The sequence below is a fragment of the Microcebus murinus genome, chromosome 12 (assembly GCF_040939455.1).
Source record: "Microcebus murinus isolate Inina chromosome 12, M.murinus_Inina_mat1.0, whole genome shotgun sequence".
NCBI classification, from domain to species: domain Eukaryota; kingdom Metazoa; phylum Chordata; class Mammalia; order Primates; family Cheirogaleidae; genus Microcebus; species Microcebus murinus.
Genome location: NC_134115.1, coordinates 74,969,413 through 74,991,135, shown reverse-complemented (window position 1 = coordinate 74,991,135; position 21,723 = coordinate 74,969,413). Strand labels below are relative to the sequence as shown.

Below are 21,723 nucleotides of genomic sequence, written 5' to 3'. Positions count from 1 at the left end.
CCATGGCTCACTTTGGGATATGCAGTGGGGTATACAGGGGCGCTTGAGCCACACCGACATCTTGGTGCACCTTCCTTGAAGGTTTGAGGACAAAACTTAAGTATTTACAGATAATATTTCCAGATTAAAACACACACAGGTATGTTAGGGGCAGAAGGTACAATGTGCGTGGATGTTTTAGAACCCAGATGTGGCCTAAGGTTAGTTTGCAGAAGCTGACGCCCAGATAAGGGTCTGTTTGCAAGTGATTCATTAAGGAAGTACTCCCAGGGGAGAGCGGGGAGGGAGTGGGGCAGCCGGACAGGGAAGGGGAGGAAGCCAAGGGAGGGTGGGATTTCAGGCAGAGTCCACTGAGGGCAGCTTCAGCCTGGTTCCACGGGAGACCCTGGGGTGGAGTTGTCTCCAAGCAAGGCTGGGGACTACATTCCCAATCACTTCCCCTTCTGTTCAGGAGGCTCTCGGGCAAGATGCCAACCCCAGGGACACAGTGCACTCCTATGGCAGTGTGACAATGCACCTTTGGGCCCTTCCCGCCCTGACACTTCAGGACCAGAGTGCAGAAGGATTGGCCAGAATGTCCCTGCCCTAGGCCATTAGTGAGTAGAAGCTGCTGCTGTGATCACGACTAGACCTGTGTCTAGGGCGGCCTGGGAAGAGCTTGCTACCAGGAGGGAGATGCAGCTGGATGAGGGACCTGGGCAAGCCACTTCTTGCCCTGGGGCCTACTGACCCCCAGGGTGCTAGGGCAGGTGGAGCTGCACTTTAAGTTAGTGCCATTGATGGGTTTCTTATGGGCCTGGTGCTGTTTATTTACTTGCTCCCCTCAGCAACTCCATGAAGTGGGGGCATGAATCCTGTTTGCCTGAGGCTCAGCAGCAAGTGGCAGAGCCAGGGCAAGCGCCTAGGTCAGTGTGACACCATCCTGCCGAGGTGGACAACGGACAAGCCCGTCCTGTACTCAGTGCGACCCAGTGCACGTCCTCGTTGGTGTCGGGGCCCGGTTTCCATGCTTGTCTAATGGGGGCTTGGACTGGAATACACGCGGGGCGGAGGGGGGCGTAATGATAACACCTACCTACCTGGTAGGAGAAGACAGCGTGGTGAGAACTGACTGCGGTGACACCTACTCAGCGCTCAAGACAAGTTCACTATCATCACTGTTATTCAGCAGTCCGACTCAGCCATAAAAGCTTGATCTCCTCCTCGCCGTGGCTCTGTGACCCCTCGCACAAGCGTCTGGCCCTCCGAGCCTCCACCTCCCGGTCTGGTCGGGCTGATGGCGGCGGCGACGCGCGGCCTCGGGGTTGGGATTTTCCGTCCCGCGGCGCGAGCCGGCTCCCGGCGCCCGAGCCCTGGGGGCGGGCCGCGGGCTGGGGCCGCCTCCCGCGATTGGCGGAGCCGCCCAGGCCCCGCCCCCGGGGGCCGCCCGGCGCCGCCGCGCGCCCGGATTGGAGGCCTTTGTTTGCCGCTCAATCCGGCGACCGCGGGCGCGCGGCGGCGCGGGCAGGTGAGGCGCGGGGAGGGCCGGGGTCCGGGGCGGGTCTCAGTGTCTCTGTCGGGAGAATGGGGGCGAGCGGCCGGCGCCGGCGGCTGCGCTCCGCCGCGGCAGAGCCGCTTTCCGTCTCCCCCACGTGGAGACCCCGCGGGCGCGGGAAGGAGACGGGTCGCCGCGCGGGTGGGGAGGGGGCCCCGGGCGGGCGGGCGGGCCCCGAGTCCACACCCCGCCGGCTACGGGGCTCCGGCCCACCCTGCGGCCTCAGTCTCCACCTCCGCGCAATGGGGGCGTTGGCGTTTCTCTCCGCCGCCGCGGCCGGGGGCGGGGAGGGCAGGGTCCCCAGGGAGCCGGGAGTGGTCTTGGCGGGGCCTCGGGCTGTGTTGGGGCCAGAGGCGTGGCCGGGTTGCCGTGGCGACCGCGGAGGTGGGGCCTTTCTGTGCCGGGATTTGCGCGGGGTTCGCTCTCCCGGCAACAGCCCGCGCGCCCTCCCCGGAGGCCTAACGCAAGTTTCTTTTCCTCTTTCTGGCAGGGGGAGGGAGGTGGAGCGAGGGGTGGGCAGCTCGACGGGGCTAGGAACTGTGGCGGGCTGCAGGAATAAGGCGGGTCCCCTCTTGGTGCTGGAGGCGACGGAGGCCCAGAGAAGGGGCGCGGCTCGCCCGGGGCAGCACAGCAGGGAGGCGCAGAGCGGGGCTTTCCCCTGGGTGATGGGGCTGGCGCAGCCAGAGCCTGCGTGCTGTGTGGCCTTGGGCGACACTTCCAGTGCTCCTTTCCTGGGCTTTTGTTGAAAGAAATGACAGGTTGGAGCGGATCATTACCTGTGTTTAAAGACCTGCTTCTGAGTGAGAAAGTTGGAAAGGAAAGTTGCTGATAACAAACCCAGGCTGTTTTGGAGCAGAGGAGAGAAGCTGAGACAGGCTGCAGTGAAAAGAGACATTGTTCCTGTCCCCTAGAACAGAAGAAGAAGAAATGGGCTGAAACTGAAGCATGGCAGACTGAAGCGAGATACATACAGGGACTTCCCAAAAGCCCTTTCCAGGCACCTTCTCTGGTGTTGGTGGGTGTTGTTTTTTGGTTGTTTTGTTTTGTTAAGAAAACAGAATGGCAGCCCATCTGTTGGAAGGGGCCTGCGTCTGGTTTACTTACCAACAGGGAGATGGAACTTAGGTGTTTGGGGGACTCTCTATTTGGGTTTATCTCCAGGGATAGTCTCAGTTCTGCAGGAGGAAGAAGGTGCCCACATGTGGCCTCTGCCTCCCGAAGTCCAGCCGGTTTGCATTTGAAACATGTGATTGGGGCTGTTTCTTGCAAGGGGATTTCATCAGCTCCCACTGTCCTGCGGACTCTGCCAGAGGCGCCCGGCTTGGGGTTTCCAGAGCGACCGGGAACAGTCCCAGCGCTGCAGGGCCGGCATGCTGAGAGGGGGTTTTGGAAACTGATGCACAACATTGCAGTTTACCCCTGTGAGGGGGAGAAAGGAAGAGTATTTTTAAACATTCACATCACCCATTGAATGCCAGGTCCTTTTTTATGTGTCCTCAGTCCTGGAAGGTGGGAACAATTTGGAGACCAGGAGTGAGAAGACCTGGGTTCAGATCCTCAGCCCAGCTTCAGTTCTGACAGCCTCAGTTTCCCCCTCTATAAAGTGAGGATGGTAATGCCCACTTTAGCTCCTTTTTAAGTCTCAAGTGAGGTGGCATCATAGAAAGCTTTGCTCAGTCCATATATAAGTTTGGAAATGGGGAAACTGAGGCCCCAACAAAGGAAGGAATAACAACAATAATACCATTAATAATAACAGCTAATGCTTCTTAAATGCTGTATTCTAGCCTCAGTGCCTAGGGTTTTATTCCAAGGAGTGAGGTCTGGGAGGGCAGGACCTCTTATCCATTTTGTCACCACTGTCACTCTCCAGTGTCCAGTAAGGAGCCCTGCCCATAGTAGGTACTCAGTACATTGTTGTTGATCATATAGATCATATCACTCAGGTACATGATGTTGTTGAGGTGGGCGTTATTGTTGTCCTCATTATGCAGATGAGAAGCCTGTGGTTCAGAGAGGTTGAGTCACTTGACTAAAGTCACACAGCTCTTCCCTGGGAGTAGCTGGTCCTCACTGTGGTACATGCAGGGGTGTGCTGGTGTCAGCTCCTGAGAGCTGCTCATGCCTGTCTCTTCCCAGTGCTGCATCCAGGAATAGATGCTGGTAGCTTGAAACTGGCCGTAGTAAGGGTGTTTACACCCCAGAAATCAGTAACCACCACGATTTAGGGCTTTTTTTTTTTTTTGTCTTTTTTTAAGAGAGCTGCATGTGAAGGGTGTCGGGATGGAATGCCATCCTTGCAGCTGCCTGGTGCCAGGAGTTGGGGGTGGCACAGGGAACCCAAGGGAGCCAAGCCAGAAGGCCTGCTCCCCTGCACAGCTCCGAGTGCGGGTTTGGGAGGGACACCCTTATGAGACGGGCTCGCAGTTGGTGACGCGGGCTATGCTGTACAGCTGCCCTGACTTAGGAAGGGTCAGTGTGAGCCCGAATTCCAGGCCGGAATGTCCCGCCTTTACCCTGAAGGTGACAGGGGCTGTCGGTCGGTAAGCAGGGGAGACTCCTAAAGAGAATGATGCCCGAGATTTCTCCACGCTGCCGAGGTGCTGGAGGGTGTGTGGCGTGGGCGGCTGAGGGGAGGCGCTGCCGGCCTGGGACAGCAGCCCTCGTTTACCGAGCCTGTCCCGGTGCGAGCACATTGTCCGTTATTCTGCACACGGCCCTGAGAGAAGCTCGTCCTGTCTGCAGATGAGGATCTGTCTGTCAGGGTTGGACCCAGGCCTCGCTGCCCCCAAAGCCTCGCATTTTCACTCCTTTGTCCCTGTCGCATCCCAGCCTGCAGTCCCGTCTCGGCTCCGGGCTTCCTTGCCAAGTGCCAGCTGAGCTCCGGCTCCATTGCCAAGCGAGACCCCCTGCCTCCAGGGCTGATCCCACACTGGTCCCGGGGCCCCTGCCGGCATTCTCCCTGCCAAGCCTGCGCTGGGGGAGGGGCGGGGAGCAAGGCCAGGGTGGGATGCCCAGCTGTCAGTCTCCTGGGGCCCTGGGACCACTGCCAAGGACCAAGCACTGTGGAGGGGAGGGCCAGGAGGCTGCAGTTAACACGCCCCCCCCCCCGTGCCCTCCCCCCATAAGGGGTTCATCTAGAGGATAAAGCCGTGTTTGTGGATGCAGACCCGACTCTGCCCTAAGGTGCTGTGTGACGTTGGGCAAGTCTTGTAACCTCTCTGAGCCTTTCTTCACCTGTTAAATGCCTCATTATTTCTGAGGAGCCAATCAGGCAGCACATGCCGTGCACCCGAGTGCTAAGAGTGGCTGAGGTTGGGGGCTGATTGCTTCGTTTCCTTTTTGTCGTCTTCACATGTCCCCACATGTTCCATCACGGCTGTATATGTGCAAAAGACAGCACGTGGTATCAGAGTTAAAAAGAGAGAGAGAGGGGGAGAGAGAGAGAGAGAAGGAGAAAGTGTGGGGATTACAGAACCTCAGAGCCGCAAAGGGCCTCAAAGAGCTCAACCTCCTTCTCAACTGTCACAGGTGGGAAACTGAGGCGGGAGGTGGTCGAGGTTCCTTGTCAGCAGGAAGCACTGAACAGATGTGAAGTCTGCATTTTTTGGTTTTAAGAGTAGCAAATGTTCATTTTAGTCTTATTTTTAAAGCTGCTGTTATTTTCAACAGGAAGAATGGTAAACTTGCCTCTAGTCTTACTACCTAGTGATAATTACTGTAAACATTTTGGAGCATGTCCTTCTCTCTCTTTCTCTTTCTCCATATTTTACTGTTTTATTCCTTAATGGACTCAAACTAGATACATATTATTTTATAACTGGCTTATTTACATAACACATCATAATTTTTTTCTCTCATTTCATATTTGTCTATAGCATGACTGTTAATAGCTGCCTAATGTTGTTGCTTTGAGTGGAAATATTATAATTTATTTCGATGATTCCCTACCATCTCAGGTTGGAAACACTGAGGTGGTTTCCAACCTTTTCACCTACTGAAGGTTTCCGTTGCAAAGTGATTAAAATTGTACTCTCTGGATTCAGACGGCTTGGTTCAAACCCAGCTTCCTCATCTGTAAAATGGGCATAATAATTTCTCCCTCCTTAGATTGGTATGAGGATTAAATGATGCGATCCTGAATCCACGAAGTCTTTTATATTTGACGCCTAATAGATGCTCAATAAAGCTTTGCCATTAGCAATACATTGTTTCTTTGACTCTTTGAAAAGAACATGAATTTGAGAGTGTTTTCCTCAATGGGGCCACACCCTCCTCATATCTCAGTTGGCCGAGGGAGGCCTGTGTCCTCCCCCTCCTTAACTGCTCAGAGTGGGGACACGGTTGCTAACAGGGTCACTGAACCCTGGAACTGGTCCGGGGGCCGCAGGGAAGGGGCAGCGCTCCCCTCCAGTTGGGAGTCTCTAGTGCTCAAAGCAGCCCTGTGGTTGATATTGGGGAAGCTCCAGGGTCAGGAAAATGAAACTCAGCCCTGCAGGGAGCAGGCCGCGTGGGAGTTCCACTGATAAGGCAAAGCCATGTATTCCTGCAGTTACTCCCCCCATTTTACAGATGCAGAATATGGGGTTCAGAGAGGTTAAGTGACTTGCCCTAGGCCACCCAGCTTCCAAGGGTTCTCCCTGAAGTTCTCTGCTTGCCCACAAGGCCCCTGTGCCTTTAACCCCTGCACCCTGCAGCCTCTCATCAGCTTGGCATTTCTGCCTGTGTGGGCAAAGGGAATAAAGGATCCAGGAGGTTTAGTGTTAGAAGATAATCTCTGAGAACCTCAGAGATAATCTCATTAAGCCCCCAGGTTCCAAAGCTCAGAGGAACAGGTCACTCAGCCTGGAACTTGGGTCTCCACTTCCCAGATAGGCTTCCATCCATTCCCCGTGTTCCACTCCTGAAATCCTGACCTGCCTCCTCTCTGCCTCGGACTCCCTGTGGATTTTAACTCCAGGGCTAGACTCAGCAGCCTGCGCAGGAAGGAGAGGGGGAATCTTAGGGTGGGTTTTCCTGTCTTTTCCAGGGAAGGGAGAGGCAGGGAGCCCAAGGAGGGGTGGAAGGTAGAATAACACAGCCTTTAGCCCCCAGGGCTCCTGAAGTTGCCAGCTCTTGGTTTCCATGGGGGTGGCTGAGAAGCCTGGTGGCCCCACTGTACCCCTGGGCCTCAGGATCTGGTATGAGGGGTTGGCTGTCTGGGGCTTGTCATGGCAGCAAGTGTGGCCCATCCCAGTCCTGGGCCACACCTGTATACTTAAAGGAAAAAAAAATTAGAAAGCTACCTTCCAGTCTGGTTAATATGTTGACACTTAGGTGGGGCTCAGAAATGATCATGGAGGGAGGGAGAGAGGGAAGGGATGGTTGAGTGGATGGGCCATGAGCAAGTGGGTGAGACATTGTCACCGTGGCGCTAGAACATCGTGACCCAGAGGCTAGAGGGAGCGAGTGGCTGAGGCTTGCTGGGCTGCCATGGAGGGCTGGTGGCCTTGTGCAGGTGTGGCCACACGTGGGCCTGTAGTGGGCCTGTAGCTGGGGAGAGTGCGCAAGCCCTAGCCATAAGGGCCAGTTTTTTTGTTTTGCTTTGTTCTTGTTTCTTTATCGGGTGACTGGGATCTAACCTTTTCCCTCTCTGGGCCTCAGTTTTCCCATCTCTGCAATGCAGTAACACTCCTGGCATGCCCATTTCCCGATGCCATTCTTAAGCATCCAGTGCGATGAAGGATGAGAAAGCACTTTGGAAAACCAAAGGCTCTGTCTGTGTAGAACCAGGGCCTCGCTATAAAGTTGGACCACTGGCTTAGTGCATTGCAATTAGCTAGTAATAAGCTCCGCTCTGGATTTGCTTGTGGGCAGGTACTCATTATCTCTGCGGGCTGCCGCCATGTGAGCTCCAAGCTTGCTCAGCAGGAGCTGGTCTTTTCGAGATTGAAACTCCACTGGAGCTCATCAGCTTCATGACCTTGGGCAAGTTGCTTGGGCTCTAGGGGCCTCTGTTTACCCAGCTGTAAAATGGGGACGGCTCGCCAGCCTCACTGGGTTGTTATGAGGGTGGGTCAGGTTCAGGTTTAGTGGATCATCCGGCACATAGGCTCTGGGTTTCTATGGGGTACAGGGCCTGTGTGTTGGGCACCGGGACGTGACGGGGAGTGCCTCACAGGGCCCCAAACCGAGTTGAGAGACAGACATTAGTCAAATGATCACACACCGAGTGTAATTCCAAATGGCGAGCCCCGAGGAGGGCAGGCCGGTGCCGAGACCTGCCAGTTGCCTGGAGGGTAACAGGGAGCAGGGGCAGGGCACATCTGTCCCAGGGACAGCAAGGTGGCCCGCGCGGGAGGAGCACGCTGGGTGAGGGCACAGGGGGTGGCGGGAGAGGAGGCTGGAGTAGCATCGTCTTCCTCAGAGGGACGGCAGCTATCCGAGTGCTTTAAGCGTGGAGGGGCGTGTTTGGAAACCTGTGTTTGGAAGATGCCATTGGTGCAGTGTGGGGCATGGATTAGGGGACCCAGAGCTTTCCAGGCAAGGCGGACGCAGGAGGCCATGTGGAGATGCAGGGTGGGACAGATTCTGGTGAGGTCTAGAAAATAAAGTCACCGGAAGTTGGCGGTGGATGGGTTCTGGGGGGTGAGGAGCGGGAAGAGTCCGGGATGACAGTTCTGGCAGCGTGCCTGGGTGAAAGGTGGCCCCGACTACGGTTGGGTGGGTGTGGAGGGCGGCGACCTTACGAGCTCAGTTTGGGGCATGTGTGAGGAATTTGGCCTGTGGGTGGGGGTGGTGTTCCAAGAGCGGTGCCCCCGAGCAGAGGCAGGGAGGAGGCTGCCAGGCTTGGGGGAGGCACGGAGGTTGCACAGGGTACACTGGAGGCCGGTCTCCTTGGGGTTAAGTGGCTGCCCCTGAGATGGGCTTGGGGTTATCCAGGGGCCACGGGGCGTGCCCAGCAGTGGCAGCCACCTGGCGTTGATGGCAGTGCTGCCTGGGCTAATGACCAGGGAGGGAGGGTGAGTGAGTGACAGGGTGTCAGGGAGGCCTGCCCCTCGCACAATGGCCCACATGGTCGCCAGAGCCAGCGGGGAGGGGCCTCAGTGGGATCTGGCTCTGCTCCACGTTGGCCTGGGGGCTGCGGGTGGAGCCTGACACCCGGTTGTGGGTAAAGGTGGGGAAGGGGGTAGGGGCGTGGGGTGATCACTGGGATGTGAGGACACCTGGAACAGTACTTGCAAGCTGACCTTGGGACAGTGCATCCATCCATTCATCCATTCAGCAAACACGTTCATCAGCCACAAACAGCGTGCCAGGCACACGGAGGTATTAAGATCCAGCCTTTGGAGGAGAACAGACACTGTACCTGAGTAACAGGAATAAAATAGCACAGTAAATGGCAGCCACGTTCCAGGCCCCTGGGCTGCACTGGCAGGCGCTACCTCCTTGCATCTCAACAGCAGCCCTGGAGGTGGCTCCTCTTCTGTCGCCTGAGGCTTAGAGAGGGGAAGCCTCCAAGGTCAGAGCAGGCAGGCAGTGGGGTGGGGTTTGAACTCAGGTCTGAGTTGGTGCACGGATGGCAACAGCCACTGTTCTCTCCTACACCTGCAGTTTAGCAGAATCACCTGGAGGGCTTTTTGGACACTGCGTAGGCCTGAAGTTTCCTTTTCCTTTTTGTTTCCCGACTCAGAACCTCTGAGTCACAGGTGGGGCAGAGCTGGGAGCCCTGTGTGCAGGCAGAGGGGGCCCCCTCCTTCACCCCCACGTGGCTCTGCTTCGGGCATTCAGGCCTGGCTGCTCTCAGGGAAAGCCCAGCTGGCGCCCACCTTGGGCCTCTGCACTGGCCCTTCCAGAACACCCTGCCCCAGCCTCTGTGGCTTGCTCTGGCCCCCTCTTCCTGCCAGGCTCTTGTTTGAATGTCACCTCCTCCACAGAGACCTCCCTGGCCATCCCATAACCCTCCTCCGTGACCCGTTACTCTCTGCCAGCGCCTCACCTGGGAAACTTAAAATCCCTGATCCCCAGAGATGGGTTCTATTTGGTCTGGGATCAGCCCTGGACATTGCTCCTACCAAAAGCAGCCTGGGAGAGGGACTGCCACCTTATTGCCACCTGACAGGTGGCAGGACCTCAGCGAGTACCTGTGGATGAAGGAATGGGAGGAACAGGGCTTGGGAAAAGGCAGCTTGGCCGTCGGGATAAATCTGTCCCCTGACAGCAGCTGGTGAGACCTGGGGAATTCACCCCATCAGCCAGGTCACCACCTCCACACAGCCTGGGCAATCCCACGCTGGCTGTAGGCCCCCGTTGGGGTGAGGACAGTGGGTGAGCTGGCAGGAGCACTGGCAGCCTCCCCGAGATGTTGGGTTGCATGCTGGCAGACAGGACACGGAGTCAGAGCTGGAAGGGCAGGAGCAGCCTGGGCCTGCACGCCCATTGTGCAGATGGCCCCTGAGGCCTGGTGAGGGAGCGGGCCTCGGCCAGGGGCATGCCCTGGTTGAGAAGGGCCTGGCACGGAAGGAGTTCCCAGAGGTCTGAGGCAGCTGGAGGCCTCCTCCCAGGCTTGGCATGCTTTGTGACCTTGGCCAAGCCTCTGACCTTCTCTGGGCTTTGGTCTCCCCTTCCGTACCTCAAGGGCCTTGGCGGAGATGGTCCCAAGCCGGGGACATCAGGCGCTGTGCGAGTCCTTTCCTGGCCGGCGCAGACCTGCAGAGGGCCCGCAAGGGGTTAAGCTCCTCGCTGGCTCAGGCTCTGCAGGCAGACAAACCCCCTCCTTCTGACAAACACTTGTAGGAAATCAGGCTGGGCGCTTCCTGCCCAGGCGAGGCGGCCCCAGCCGCAGCAGGGGCGGGGAGAGGAGGGAGCGATGCTTGTCTGCGAGCAGCAGCGGCTGGCAGAGCGGGCCTGGAGGCGGGCCAGGGCGCAATGGAGGCAGGGGGCTCCCCAGGTTTGGAACAAAGACCTCTCAGGCAGGTCCCCTGAGCCTGGGCCGGCGGGATGGTGGTGGAGCGAGAGAGAGGTAAGGGGCTGGGGTGGAGGAGGCGGGAGGCCACCCTCCTCCTGGACGGGCCAGTCACTGACTCTCCGGCCAGTCCTGGCAGCCGGACCAGCCCAGCCCAGCCCAGCCCAGCCAGGAAGTTGCAGCTGCTGCAGCTGCACCACTTCTCTCCAAGGCGGTAGCGTGGGGGAGCCTGGCCCCCCAGCAGGGGTGGATTTTAGGGGATTTCATCAAGCTTCAGGATGCCAGATTCCAGTCCCAGCCTGATTCTGACCTCCTGTGAACTTGGACAAGCAGTGGTCCCTCTCTGTGCCTGGGTGTCCTCATCTGCACATGAGACTTAGTGCCATGGGTTCCTAAGGGGCCTCGGTGAGGATGCGGCCACAGGGAGCAGGCCAGGACAGCATGGGGGTGCCCACAGAAGAAGTGGCCCCTTCTGCCAGCTGCAAGGGCGCGGAGAGGCGCCAAAGACGTCCCGAGGGCCAGCAGACCCAGCTCAGCCTTGGGGATGGGGACCAGAGCAGCAACAAGGGCACCGTTTCTCTTTCTCTGCAGCCTCTGCTGCTTGGGCAAGCTGGGGGCAGGGAGGGGACAGGCGGAGGGGAGTGGCTGGTGCTTCCTTGTGGGACTGATTTCTACACAGCTGGTGGAAACCCCTTGAGCAGGGCAGGTCTGTGCCCTGCCAGCTGGGGGGAGGGTGGGGGGCTGGGCCCAACAGCCCAGCCCTTTTGGAGGGCTCGGCTGTTTGAATTGAGGGGGGGTCTTCCTTCCCCTTCATCCCGCCCCACCCAGGTCTGACAGCCTTGCTTTCAGAGTCGTGGCACCCCAGCTTTGAGTCCCCAGGCTGCACTTCTCTGTGCCTCAGTTTCCTTACCTGGGAGGTGTCAGAGTAGGGTGGGAGCAGGGGCGTGCCCTAGACAGCCCTGGCTGGATGGGAAGGGGCTTCAGAGGGTGTAGGTGGGGGCTGTCTGGCGGTGCCGGCAGAGGAGGACCTGGGAGACTGTGGGCAGCGATGGAGCTGGGAGTGATTGAGCCTAAAGGAAGGGTCCTCAGTTTTGGAATGGCGGGGCCGTGGGCAAAGGAGCTCTGTGGGGGTGGTGGGGAAGAGGAGTCTGTCCCACCCAGGACAGAGACACTAAAGAAAGACACCTTGGGGTTGGGGGGGGTGTCTGTTAGACCCAGGAGAGCCGGGGCTGCAGGGGTGGCACGGGGCAGGGGGAGATGTACAGAAGGAAGAGCGACAGTTACTGGTACTTCCTTGTGGGGCCAGTTTCTCCAGGGCTGATGGGAACCCTGAGCCCAATGGCACTCCTTGCGGGGACCTAATCCTAAAGGGGCCGGCTCTCCTGGGGCCAGCTCACACGGCTGGAGCCTTCACCAGACCCATGCCCTTGCAGGACAGCCCTGCTGCCCTAATCAAGGCTGCCCTGGGCACCCTGCCTTTGCCTGGGTGCAGGGACCCCGCCCTGGGCTCTCCTGCAAGCTCAGTTCCTACTTTCAGGCCTCCGTGCCTTTGCCCATGCCGTTCCCTCTGCCTGGAAAGCCCTGCCTTTCCCACCCCCAAGCCCTCTTGTTTCCTCAAGCCCATCTTAAAGCTTCCTTCTTCGATATCCCCTCTGTGTTGTCCCGTCCCCTGCCATTTGAAGTTTGGGAACGCTTTTACTCTTTTCGGTATTCCTTGTGTCTTACGTTGTGCCTGGCATATAGTAGGGCGTCATAGGTGGTTGTTTGGTTTTCTTTAAAGTTAATTTGCACCCACTAGGGGCTCAGTATGTATCTTTGGTACTTTGAAAGGTGACCGCAGGGAGCAGGAGGGAGGGTGACGGTTCTGAGGCTGCTGGCCTCAGGAGCTGAGTCAACTGGGAACTTCGAAGTGCTTTTAGCCCTGCCCCCTGCCTCCCAGCCCAGCTAGCAGGGCGATACCCCTTTGCAGTAGCAAGAGCAGGGGGCGTTTTCCCTGTTTTACAGTGAGCAAAATCTAAGCCCAGCCACACACCATAAATAGCAGCAGCACCAGGGCCTGAACCTGGTCACCTGGTCTGCTTTTCTGTCACAGCATCGTCCCAGCCTGAGGTTGGCATGTGGTTGGCACTAAGGTGTGTTTGCTGACTGACAGCTAGCTGACCAGCCAGCCCCAGGCTCCATGGCACCGAGGGCCATGGCTGGCATGGAATTGTCGTGGAAGACAGAGGCTGGCTCAGGAAGGACTCACAGGTTTAGGTGCCTTAGCGGCAGGTGCAGAACTCCAGCCGGTAACCGCAGCTGCCTCTGACGGGCTCCTAAAGTGAGATTTCTGCGAAGACTGAGTCATCCCAGAAGACAGGATGTTCCTCTTTGTGCACCCACAGGCGTCGTGATTGGGCAGGCAGCTCTGTGGCAGGGCTAGAAAAAAGCCCTTTAAAAAGTCAGAAAACCACACATCTCCCCTGGCCCCTTCCTCCTCAGGGACTTCAGAAAGAGAAAAACAACGGCTAAAGTGTAGCACCTCCCGCACCTGCCGTGGGAGGAGGAGCTAGTGAGTGTCAAAGGGTGGGTCCTGCCTGAGGCCCTGGTTTGAAATGCAGATTCCTGGGCCCTGTCCTGGGGCCACTGGGGCAGTCTCTCTGCAGGTCCACCTGGGAATCTGCATGCTTAGAGGATTCTCAAGCACACTCAAGCTTAGGATCACTGGCAGCCATTTCCAGGAGGGGCCCAGGCCCTGCAGAAGATGGGAAGCAAGGGTTCGAACTTCTACTTAAAATACAGTTGACCTTGAAAAAGGTGGGGGTTGGGGCGCCAACCCTCATGTAGTCAAAAATCTACATATAACTTTTGACTCCCCAAAACTACTAACAGCCTTCTGTTGCCCGGAAGCCTTACTGATAACATAAACAGTTGATTGACACATATTTTGTGTGTTATATACTGTGTTGTTCCAGTAAAGTAAGTTAGAGAAAAGAAAATGTTTTTAAGACAGTCATAAGAAAGAGAAAATATATTTGCTTTTCATTAAGTGCAAGTGGATCTTCATGAAGGTCTTCACCCTCTTTGTCTTCGTGTTGAGTAGGCTGAGGAGGAGGGGGGGAGGAAGAAGGGGTGTTGGTCTTGCTGTCTCAGGGGTGGCGGAAGAGGAAGAAAATCCACCTATGAATGGACCTGTGCAGTCCAAACTCATGTTGTTCAAGGTCAGCTGTATTTGTTTTCTATTGCATCCTTGTAATTTACTTTTGGAAATACTATTTCTAATGCATATAATGTATTAGCGTGAGAACACATGTATATAAAGTTACGGGGAATGTATAATATATATTGGTGTGCAACCAATATATTTTTTCTGATGGGTTGTGTGATTAAAAAAAAAAACTGGAGACAGCTGGGCCAAAATTGACAGTTGCAGATCTTGCTCTGGCACTAACCACCTGGGTGATCTTGGCTAAGTCACTGTTCCATGCTGAGCTTCAGTTTTGTCATCTGAAAAATAGTTTTCCTATGACCTACCCTGTGTGTTTGTGGGAGGGCAGATGGAGAACACGTGGGTAAAGCTTCTAGCCAGGCGACACAGAGCGGGCACAGCGCATGTGGTGGGCGGGTGGGGCTGGGAGCAGCACACGGGGCAGTCTGGAGGGAGTTCTGGGGCTCCGCGTTTGGGGGTGCAGAGAGGAAGACTGGGCAGGGCGAGAGGATAGAAATTCTGAGCCCCCGTTCACAGAGCAGCACTTGCAGCCAAGAAGGGAAGACTGTCCCTACCCCAGCCCTTAAGAAGTCAGCCTTTCTCGGGCTGCGCTGTTCCCTGGGGAACTTGCTGTCCAGAAATAGCCGCCTGCTGACATTTCCCAACCATGCAAATGAAGGCCCCTGACCAGGATCCAAGTGCTCACGAGGCCAGGCCGATGGGATAAACACAGACACGTCTGTCCTGGGAGGCCAGGAGTCATATTCCGCTTGGCCACAGCGTGGAGGGAAGAGCTGGGACCGTGGGCCAGGAGGCTGACTTTCACCCCAGCCTGACCCATGTGTGGCTTTGGGCAAGGCCTCTCCTCTCTCTGGGCCTCAGTTTCCCCACCTGTAGAAGAAGGACTTTACATGAGCTGACCTGGGGGACCTTACCACGCCGACCTGCTGCAGTCCTTTGACACCGATGGCCGGGAGCTCCCAGGCGGGACGGGCCCGCTCTGCGTCAGCTTTGTGTTTCCGGGGCCTGGCACAGTGCCTGGCACGGAGGAAGTGCTTGGGGGAACAGCAGGAGGAGGCGAAAGGAGATGAGAGGGAGAAGGAAAAGCAGGGAAGAAGGAGAGAATAGAAGGAAGGCGGAGGAAGGGGAAGCCCTTCTCCACCGCCCTGTCCCCCCCACAGCCGTCTGAAGTCCCCATGCGGCCAGCTCCCCTGTCCTGGCCCATCCTCCTAGAGCAGCCAGAGGGAAACTTCTAAGCCACCGATGATGGGACTCTCCGTGCCCGGGAGGCGCATCCAACTCCTGGGCAGGCCCCGAGAGGCCCTCCTGGGTCTGGCCAACCCCTGCCCTGCCCACCCCCTGCTCGCAGTGTCACCCACCCTGTGTCCTCCTAACCACAGCCACCAGGGAGACCACTTCCATGTCCAGGAAAGTCCCTGGCAGGCTCGCTCCCTCCTGCCCCCAGGTTCCCTGGCCTGGAAGGCTTTTTTTTTTAATTGAAGTAAAATTCAGATAATAACATAAAACTAACCATTTTAAGGTGAACAATTCAGTGGCATTTAGTACATTGACAATGTTGTGTAGTCACCACCTCTGTCTACTTGCAAAGCACTCACTCGTGTCACTGCAAAAGGAAACTGTCCCATTCAGCAGTCACTGCCCCCCTCCCCAGCCCCTGGCAAGTGCCAATCCGCTTCTCTCTGCGGATTTACCCGGTCTGGACGTTTCGTATCTGTGGTATCAGGCTAACATACGTGGCCTTTTGTGTCTGGCATCTTTCTTTTAGCATGTTTTTGAGGTTCACCCATGTTATAGCACATGTATGGACTTCATTCCTTTTTTTTTTTTTCCTTCATTTCTTTTTATGGCTGAGTAATATTACTTTATATGTAGATACCACAAGTTGTTTATTGACGGACATTTGGGTTGTTTCCACCTTGGGCTACGTGAGCAGCTGCTCCAAACCTGTGTGGACACGTATGTGTTTGAGTGCCTGTTTTCAATTATTTGGGGCACTGGAATGTTCTGCTCCCTGTTCCCCTCTTCTCAGTCTGAATTCTTATGGAGGGAGGTCAGGGAAGGATCCCAGAGAAAGTGGCTTCCAAACTGGGACTGTCCTGACTTCCCCACCACGTCTCACCTGGATTTGTAGTTGCTGGTTGTCTGTGTGCTTCCTCCTGGGCTACTGGCTCTGCCGTGAGCAGGGCCTGTGCCCTGTGCCCTGTGTCCTGTGTCCTGTGCCCTGTGCCCGTGCACGGAGCTGGGGCCGGGCACGCAGTGAGTAGCTGGCCCTCCCCGAACATCTGTTGGTTGGTGTGCTGCCCGCTGGGCTCCTCGTCCTATGTCTCAGGTAGTTTATAAATCCCTGGAGGGAGAGAGGAATTATTATCCCAATTTTACTGGTGAAGAAAAGGAAGGCCAAGTGACTTGCCCAAATCACACAGCTGGGGGAGGGGGAGGATGGAGCTGGGCTGTCTGAGTCCAGAGTTCCTGCTTGTGACTTCTTGTCTGAATAATGAAGGGGACTTGAGGATTAATGTTACCCCTTCATTGTGTCCCTGACAGGCCACAGGCAGGATGGCTGGTGCTGAACGGAGCCGGAGGTGACTTTGGGGCCCCCAGCGGCAGCCCTGTCTCCCAAAGATGAAGTGGCCCAGGTGAAGCCCTGGCCATGCCCGATGGCCAGCTCGGGGACTGAGATCCGCTGGGCTGAACCTGGACTGGGGAAGGGGCCCCGGCCCCGGCGGCGGCGCTGGGCCTGGGTGGAGGAGAAGGATGCAGATAGAAGGGGTGTGCAAGGCTGGGGGGAAGAGGGGCCTTTTCCCGATGCCACCAGCCCCGAGCTCCTGGAGGACTTCCGCCTGGCCCAGCGGTGCCTGCTGCCCCCGGAGTGGGACCCACACCTGCAGCCTGAGGGACATCAGGACCCTGAGTCAGGGGCGTCTTCGGGAGAAGGTGAGACTGACCCTCCACCCCCTTAGGGGTGTCCTGTCCCCCAAACAGCCCACCCGCTGGCAAGGGGAGGGATGTACAGGGAGCTTTGGGTTTTCTAATTAAATTCTACAAAATCTATAATTTAAAATTTTTAAATTTTTAAATTAAAGCATGAGTAATACTGTTCATTTCAGAAAATCAGAAAATATAAGCAAAAAATAGATAAAATTAAAAATTACTTCTCATCCCACCCTATCCTCAGATAAGCACTCTATTCCATATGTATGGCGATGCAAATGTGATATGAATATGGAACAGCGTTCTACATACTCCATTGAAACCTGCTTTTTCAAGTTAACTTAATAGATATGAAGATTTTCCTAGCTCATCAAATCTTCTCGCACATGTCATTCCTAATGCCTGCAGAGAATTTCACGGTGTGGATATCCTGCACTTTGTTGGGCCAGTGTCCTTCCGCTGGGCATTTTAATAGTTTCTAGTTATTTCTATTATAAATAATGCAGAGATGAATGTCATTTATACATCTTTACACACTTGACTTGATAATATCTTTGGTAATTGGAATTACTTGGTCCAGGGGTTATGCCCATTTATAAGACTTTTTAAAATCCCAATTAGCAATGGAAATGTTGGTATTTTTTGTTTGTTTTCTGCAATAACTGTTCTCTTTGCATGGAGACCAACTTGGACTAAATTCCTAGTTTTCCTTTCTTTCTTTTTTTTTGAGACAGAGTCTCACTCTGCTGCTCCAGCTAGATTGCCATGGCATCAGCCTAGCTTACAACAATCTAAAACTCCCGGGCTCAAGCGATCCTCCTGCCTCAGCCTCCCAAGTAGCTGGGACTACGGGTATGCGCCATCATGCCTGGCTAATTTTTCTATATATTTTTAGTTGGCCAATTAATTTCTTTCTATTTTTAGTAGAGATGTGGTCTCACTCTTGCTCAGGCTGGTTTCAAACTCCTGACCTTGAGTGACCCACCTGCCTCGGCCTCCCAGAGTGCTAGGATTACAGGCGTGAGCCACCGCCCCCAGCCTAAATTCCTAGTTTTGCCTGGCAAGTTCCTTCTATCTGAATCTTGGTTTCCTCACCTGTGAAATGGGAGCAATAATATGGTTGAGAATAGTAAAATCTTGATACGTGGTAGCTATTGTTCTTTGATTGCCCCAGTTTTGGGATCCTATGGATCTTGCAGGCCCTACGTGGAGGGTGGAGGAGCCAGCAGCTGGTGGCGGGTTCTGTCCCCTACAGTTTCACATGCCTGATCTGCCCACAGCGGGGTGTGCCCACCATGGCCCGCCCAGAGCCGTGTCTGTGCTCTCCACCAGGGAGTGGTGACCGAGAAGCACCGGGTTGACAGGACTGAGGCATCTCTTCCTGGGGTCATGTGGTAATGCCCTGCTATGATGTAACCCCTTACTGTGTGCCAGGCACAGGGCTGGGCCCAGCCCTCCCTCCTTTCCTCCCACCACCACCCTCAGCCAGGTGGGAGGGTCCAGCCTCAGGTTAGAATAAGGACTGCCAAAGAGGCCAGCCACTCGCCCACAGCCCCAGTGAGGGGTCAGAGGAGCCAGGATCGAGCCCAGGGCTCCCTGGCTCCAGAGCCCATGCTCTTTACCCCAGGGGCAGAAGCAAACTCACCTGTATGGCTGGGGCCTGGGTTTGAAGATCCAGGACTGCTCTGAACCACTGTGTGATTTCTGGCAAGTTACTTAACCTCTCTAGGTTTCATATGTGTGCTGTAAATAAGAATGACCTAAGTGGTTAAGGGATGTGGAGATGCCAGGGGTAGGAGAAGGGGCACCAAGGAGCAGAGAGTGATGCAAGGGTTATGACAAAGGTGCCTGGGCAAAGTCCATGCTTGGTGGTACCTCCACTGTGTCTCATCAAACTTTTGATCTGTCCCAAAGGCCAACACAGGGACTTAGAAGAGAGCAGGTGCTCAATAAACATTTACTGCATGGATGATGGATAGCTGGATGGATGGATGGATGGATGGATGGGAGGATGACGGGCAGGTGAGTGGGTGGGTAGGTGATGGGTGGTTGAAAGGAAGGATGGTTGGATGGATGGGTGGGTGATGGATGAATGTTTCTTGAGTGCCTGCTATATAATAATTACAACAACTATGCATTTCCTGGGAGCTTTACATAGCTTATATTCCTCCCTCATTCCCTCTCTTCTTTCCTTCTTTCTGTTCAGTCAACAAATAATGTTGGGTACCAACTCTGCAAATGCAACAGCGAACAAAGACAGAGAGTGTCCCTGCCCTTATGGAACTTGCAGCATAGGGGAGGAGACAAATATGAATGAAATAATCACGTGAATAAGTGGGTCACTGCCACTGTGATAAGTACAAATTAGGGGTAGCCTGTCATATGAGAGCCTATAAAAGGGAGAATTTGACCAAAGTCAGAAGGACCTAAGACTTCCCTGATGGGGGAGAGGTTGAGCTGATTCCTGGAGGACAGATAGGAGTCAACTAGGCAAGGGAGGGAGAGAGCTCCCGGCAGGGGAGGGAGCACAGTCACAGTCCCCGGGGTGGTCCTGGAGCAGTAGGACCATGAACCTCACCCACCCTGGTGGCAGCCTGGCCTCCCCAGGTGTATGTCCCTGGAGCAGCAGGGACACCCAAGGGGGCTGTGGAGGGAGATGGATCAGGAGAGCTGATGGGGCCAGAGTGGCAGGGACCGTAGGAACATAGTAAAGGACCAAGGAGACGATGCGGGGGCTGCCGCAGCGGTCCAGGCGGGAGAGGACACGGTGTGGGCACAGGTGGTGGCGGTGGTGGGCTTCAGAGGAGTGAATGAGCTTGTAAGCTCTGTAGGGGGCAACGCGGCAGGAGCAGCTGACAGATTGGGTTGGGGGAGGGGTTAGCAGGAGAGAGATGGCAAAGATGCCATCCAGACTTCTGGCTCTTGCAGCTTCTGCTGAGCTGAGACACACCGGAGGGACCCCCGAGTTTGGGGTTTGAGTGTGAAGGACCTCTGAGGCAGCCAGAGGGGGTGTCACACAAGCACTTGGGTGTATGGGGGGCTCACTGGGATTCCTACAATCCCACATGATGAGCAGATGAAAGCCAGAGAGCTGAAGTGACTTGGGGTGACATTGCACGGTGTGTGGAGACCTGGCGTGTGCTAAGCAGTGAGGACCTCTCTTTCCAGAGATTGAAGCAGAAGATGTGGACAGCCCAGAAGGTTCCAGCTTGCTTCTCAGCTGGCTCCCCCAGCAGGAGCAGCACTTAGACATGACTGAAGAGGAGCGAGATGGGGTCCTCGGAAGTCCTGAGGTTGAGGACGCTGGAGGGAGCTCCCCAGAGATGGGCTGTGAGGCTGGTGACAGCTCGGAGCACAATGGGAACACCAGCCCTGTGGTCCTGGGGCAGGGGCAGGCCAGAGGCTGGGTGACCTCCAGTAACCAGGCCAGTGGAGACAAACCTTCAGAACATTCTGAGGTCAACCCGGTCGTTGAACTCAGCTCATCAAGGTCCTGGAGCAGTGGGACTGTGAGCCTCGGCCACGCTAGTGACAGCCTGGACTCCACCTCGGAAGGAGAGACCGACGTCCCCCAGCCCAGTGCCCTGGCAGAAACCTTGCCACAGGGCGCCGGCCACCACCTCCTCAACCCAGACGACAGAACTGCAGGCTGTGTTGCTTGGGCAACCCCCACAGAATTCCAGGACCCCTTAACACCCCCAGCCCAGAACCCCCGGGATCCCACTGATAGATGGAGGAAAGGAACCGCCAGCCTCTCCTGCCCTCAGCCCGAGGACCAAACCTGGAAACAGACAAAGACGTCACCTAAGCCACCCCCTTCCCGATTCACTGGCTCCACCAGCCCCTTGAATCCCGGGCCTAGGCCAGTTCAGCAGGGCAGGCCACCGCCCGCACAGGGGGCCACTCTGGCTGGCCGCTCCTCTTCTGATGCCTCCAAGTACGGCCGGGGTCGGCTGAACTACCCACTCCCTGATTTCTCCAAGGTGGGGCCCCGGGTGAGGTTCCCCAAAGATGAAAGCTACCGCCCCCCCAAGTCCCGGAGCCACAACGGGCAGCCTCAGGGCCCTGCCAGGCCCCTCATCTTCAAGTCACCAGCCGAGATTGTGCAGGAGGTGCTGTTGAGCAGCGGAGAAGCATCCCTGCAGAGGGACACGCCTGCTGCCCACGCTGGCACCAGGGTACCCCAAGAGTTTCAGACGCCTGAACAGGCCACTGAGCTGGTCCATCAGCTCCAGGTAAGCGGGGTGTGTCTGTCACCAAGGCACCTGTTGGCCTGGGATGCAGGTTGCATGAGTGGGGGAGGCCGTGGGGTGACCCTGGAGCCTTCTGCTGGGAGAGGGGGAGGTACCGGAGCCATGGGACAGACCCAGGCCCACTGTTGAACTCGTGTTTCAAGGATGATCTGTTTGTTTTCAGCTTTTGCTATGAAAAAATTCAAACATATGCAAGAGAAAAATAGTATAATGAACCCCTGTGTACCCAGCACCCACAGTTAGCGGCTCCTGATGACATTCCTTATCTACGGCCCCCACTTACCCTGCTCACCCCCACTGGGTTATTCCAAAGCAAGATTTCAGGCATCCGATGATTTTGCCAAAAACACTTTAGTGTGTGCGTGTCTAATGATAAAGACCTTATCTGAAACACAAGCACGATACCATTATCGTACCTGAATGTCAATGCCAGTCCTTGATGCCATCAGTATCGAGCCAGCGTTCAGACCCCTGTGTCTCATAAACGGCTTGCTCGCTCGGGTCTGCTCGAACCAGAATCCCAGCACGGCTCTTGCACTACACACGACCCGTGTGCCTTGCAAGTCTCTGCTCCCTTTTTGTTTTCATTTTCGTTTTGTTTGCATTTCTTTTTTCGAATCTCTTCTACTCCGTCCGTTCTGTCTCTTACTTCTTCCTTGCACTTTAGTTGTTGAGAGAATCAATCTGCCCTGCACAGTTGCCCACGTTCTGCACTTGGCCGACATGCGCTGTGCTGGCTCTTCATGCGTCCCGTCGCCCTCTCTCTGTCCTGGATGTCGGTAGGTTTAGGGGCTTTTTCGGATTGGAAGCGTCTGTTTACAGACTGTTTCCCCTCTAGACTGTGAGACACGAG

The 21,723-nt window shown here is 55.9% G+C and overlaps 1 protein-coding gene and 2 long non-coding RNA genes across 4 annotated transcripts in view; 1 reads left to right on the top strand and 2 right to left on the bottom strand.

Moving 5' to 3' along the window:
- The first annotated feature begins 1,447 nt into the window (after positions 1-1,447).
- AKNA (AT-hook transcription factor) overlaps positions 1,448-21,723 on the top strand; it is a 53,219-nt gene continuing 32,943 nt past the window's right edge. The window contains exons 1-3 of one of the 2 annotated variants that reach the window (XM_012768820.3): positions 1,448-1,507; positions 16,231-16,620; positions 19,786-20,852. In XM_012768820.3, coding sequence (XP_012624274.2) covers positions 16,344-16,620; positions 19,786-20,852 — 1,344 coding nt within the window. In that variant the 5' untranslated portion in view covers positions 1,448-1,507; positions 16,231-16,343. Of the gene's footprint in view, positions 1,508-10,427; positions 10,536-16,230; positions 16,621-19,785; positions 20,853-21,723 lie in introns of those variants that run through there. The other variant, XM_012768819.3, reaches the window with a different exon arrangement.
- Positions 8,743-10,385, bottom strand: LOC105873689 (uncharacterized). Its single transcript, XR_012922128.1, has 3 exons — positions 10,146-10,385; positions 9,513-9,657; positions 8,743-8,882 (listed from the first exon to the last, which is right to left on the bottom strand). It is a non-coding gene; the product is annotated as an uncharacterized LOC105873689 (long non-coding RNA).
- LOC142861014 (uncharacterized) lies at positions 15,947-20,145 on the bottom strand. The gene is made up of 3 exons (XR_001155180.3): positions 20,059-20,145; positions 18,263-18,360; positions 15,947-16,030 (listed from the first exon to the last, which is right to left on the bottom strand). It is a non-coding gene; the product is annotated as an uncharacterized LOC142861014 (long non-coding RNA).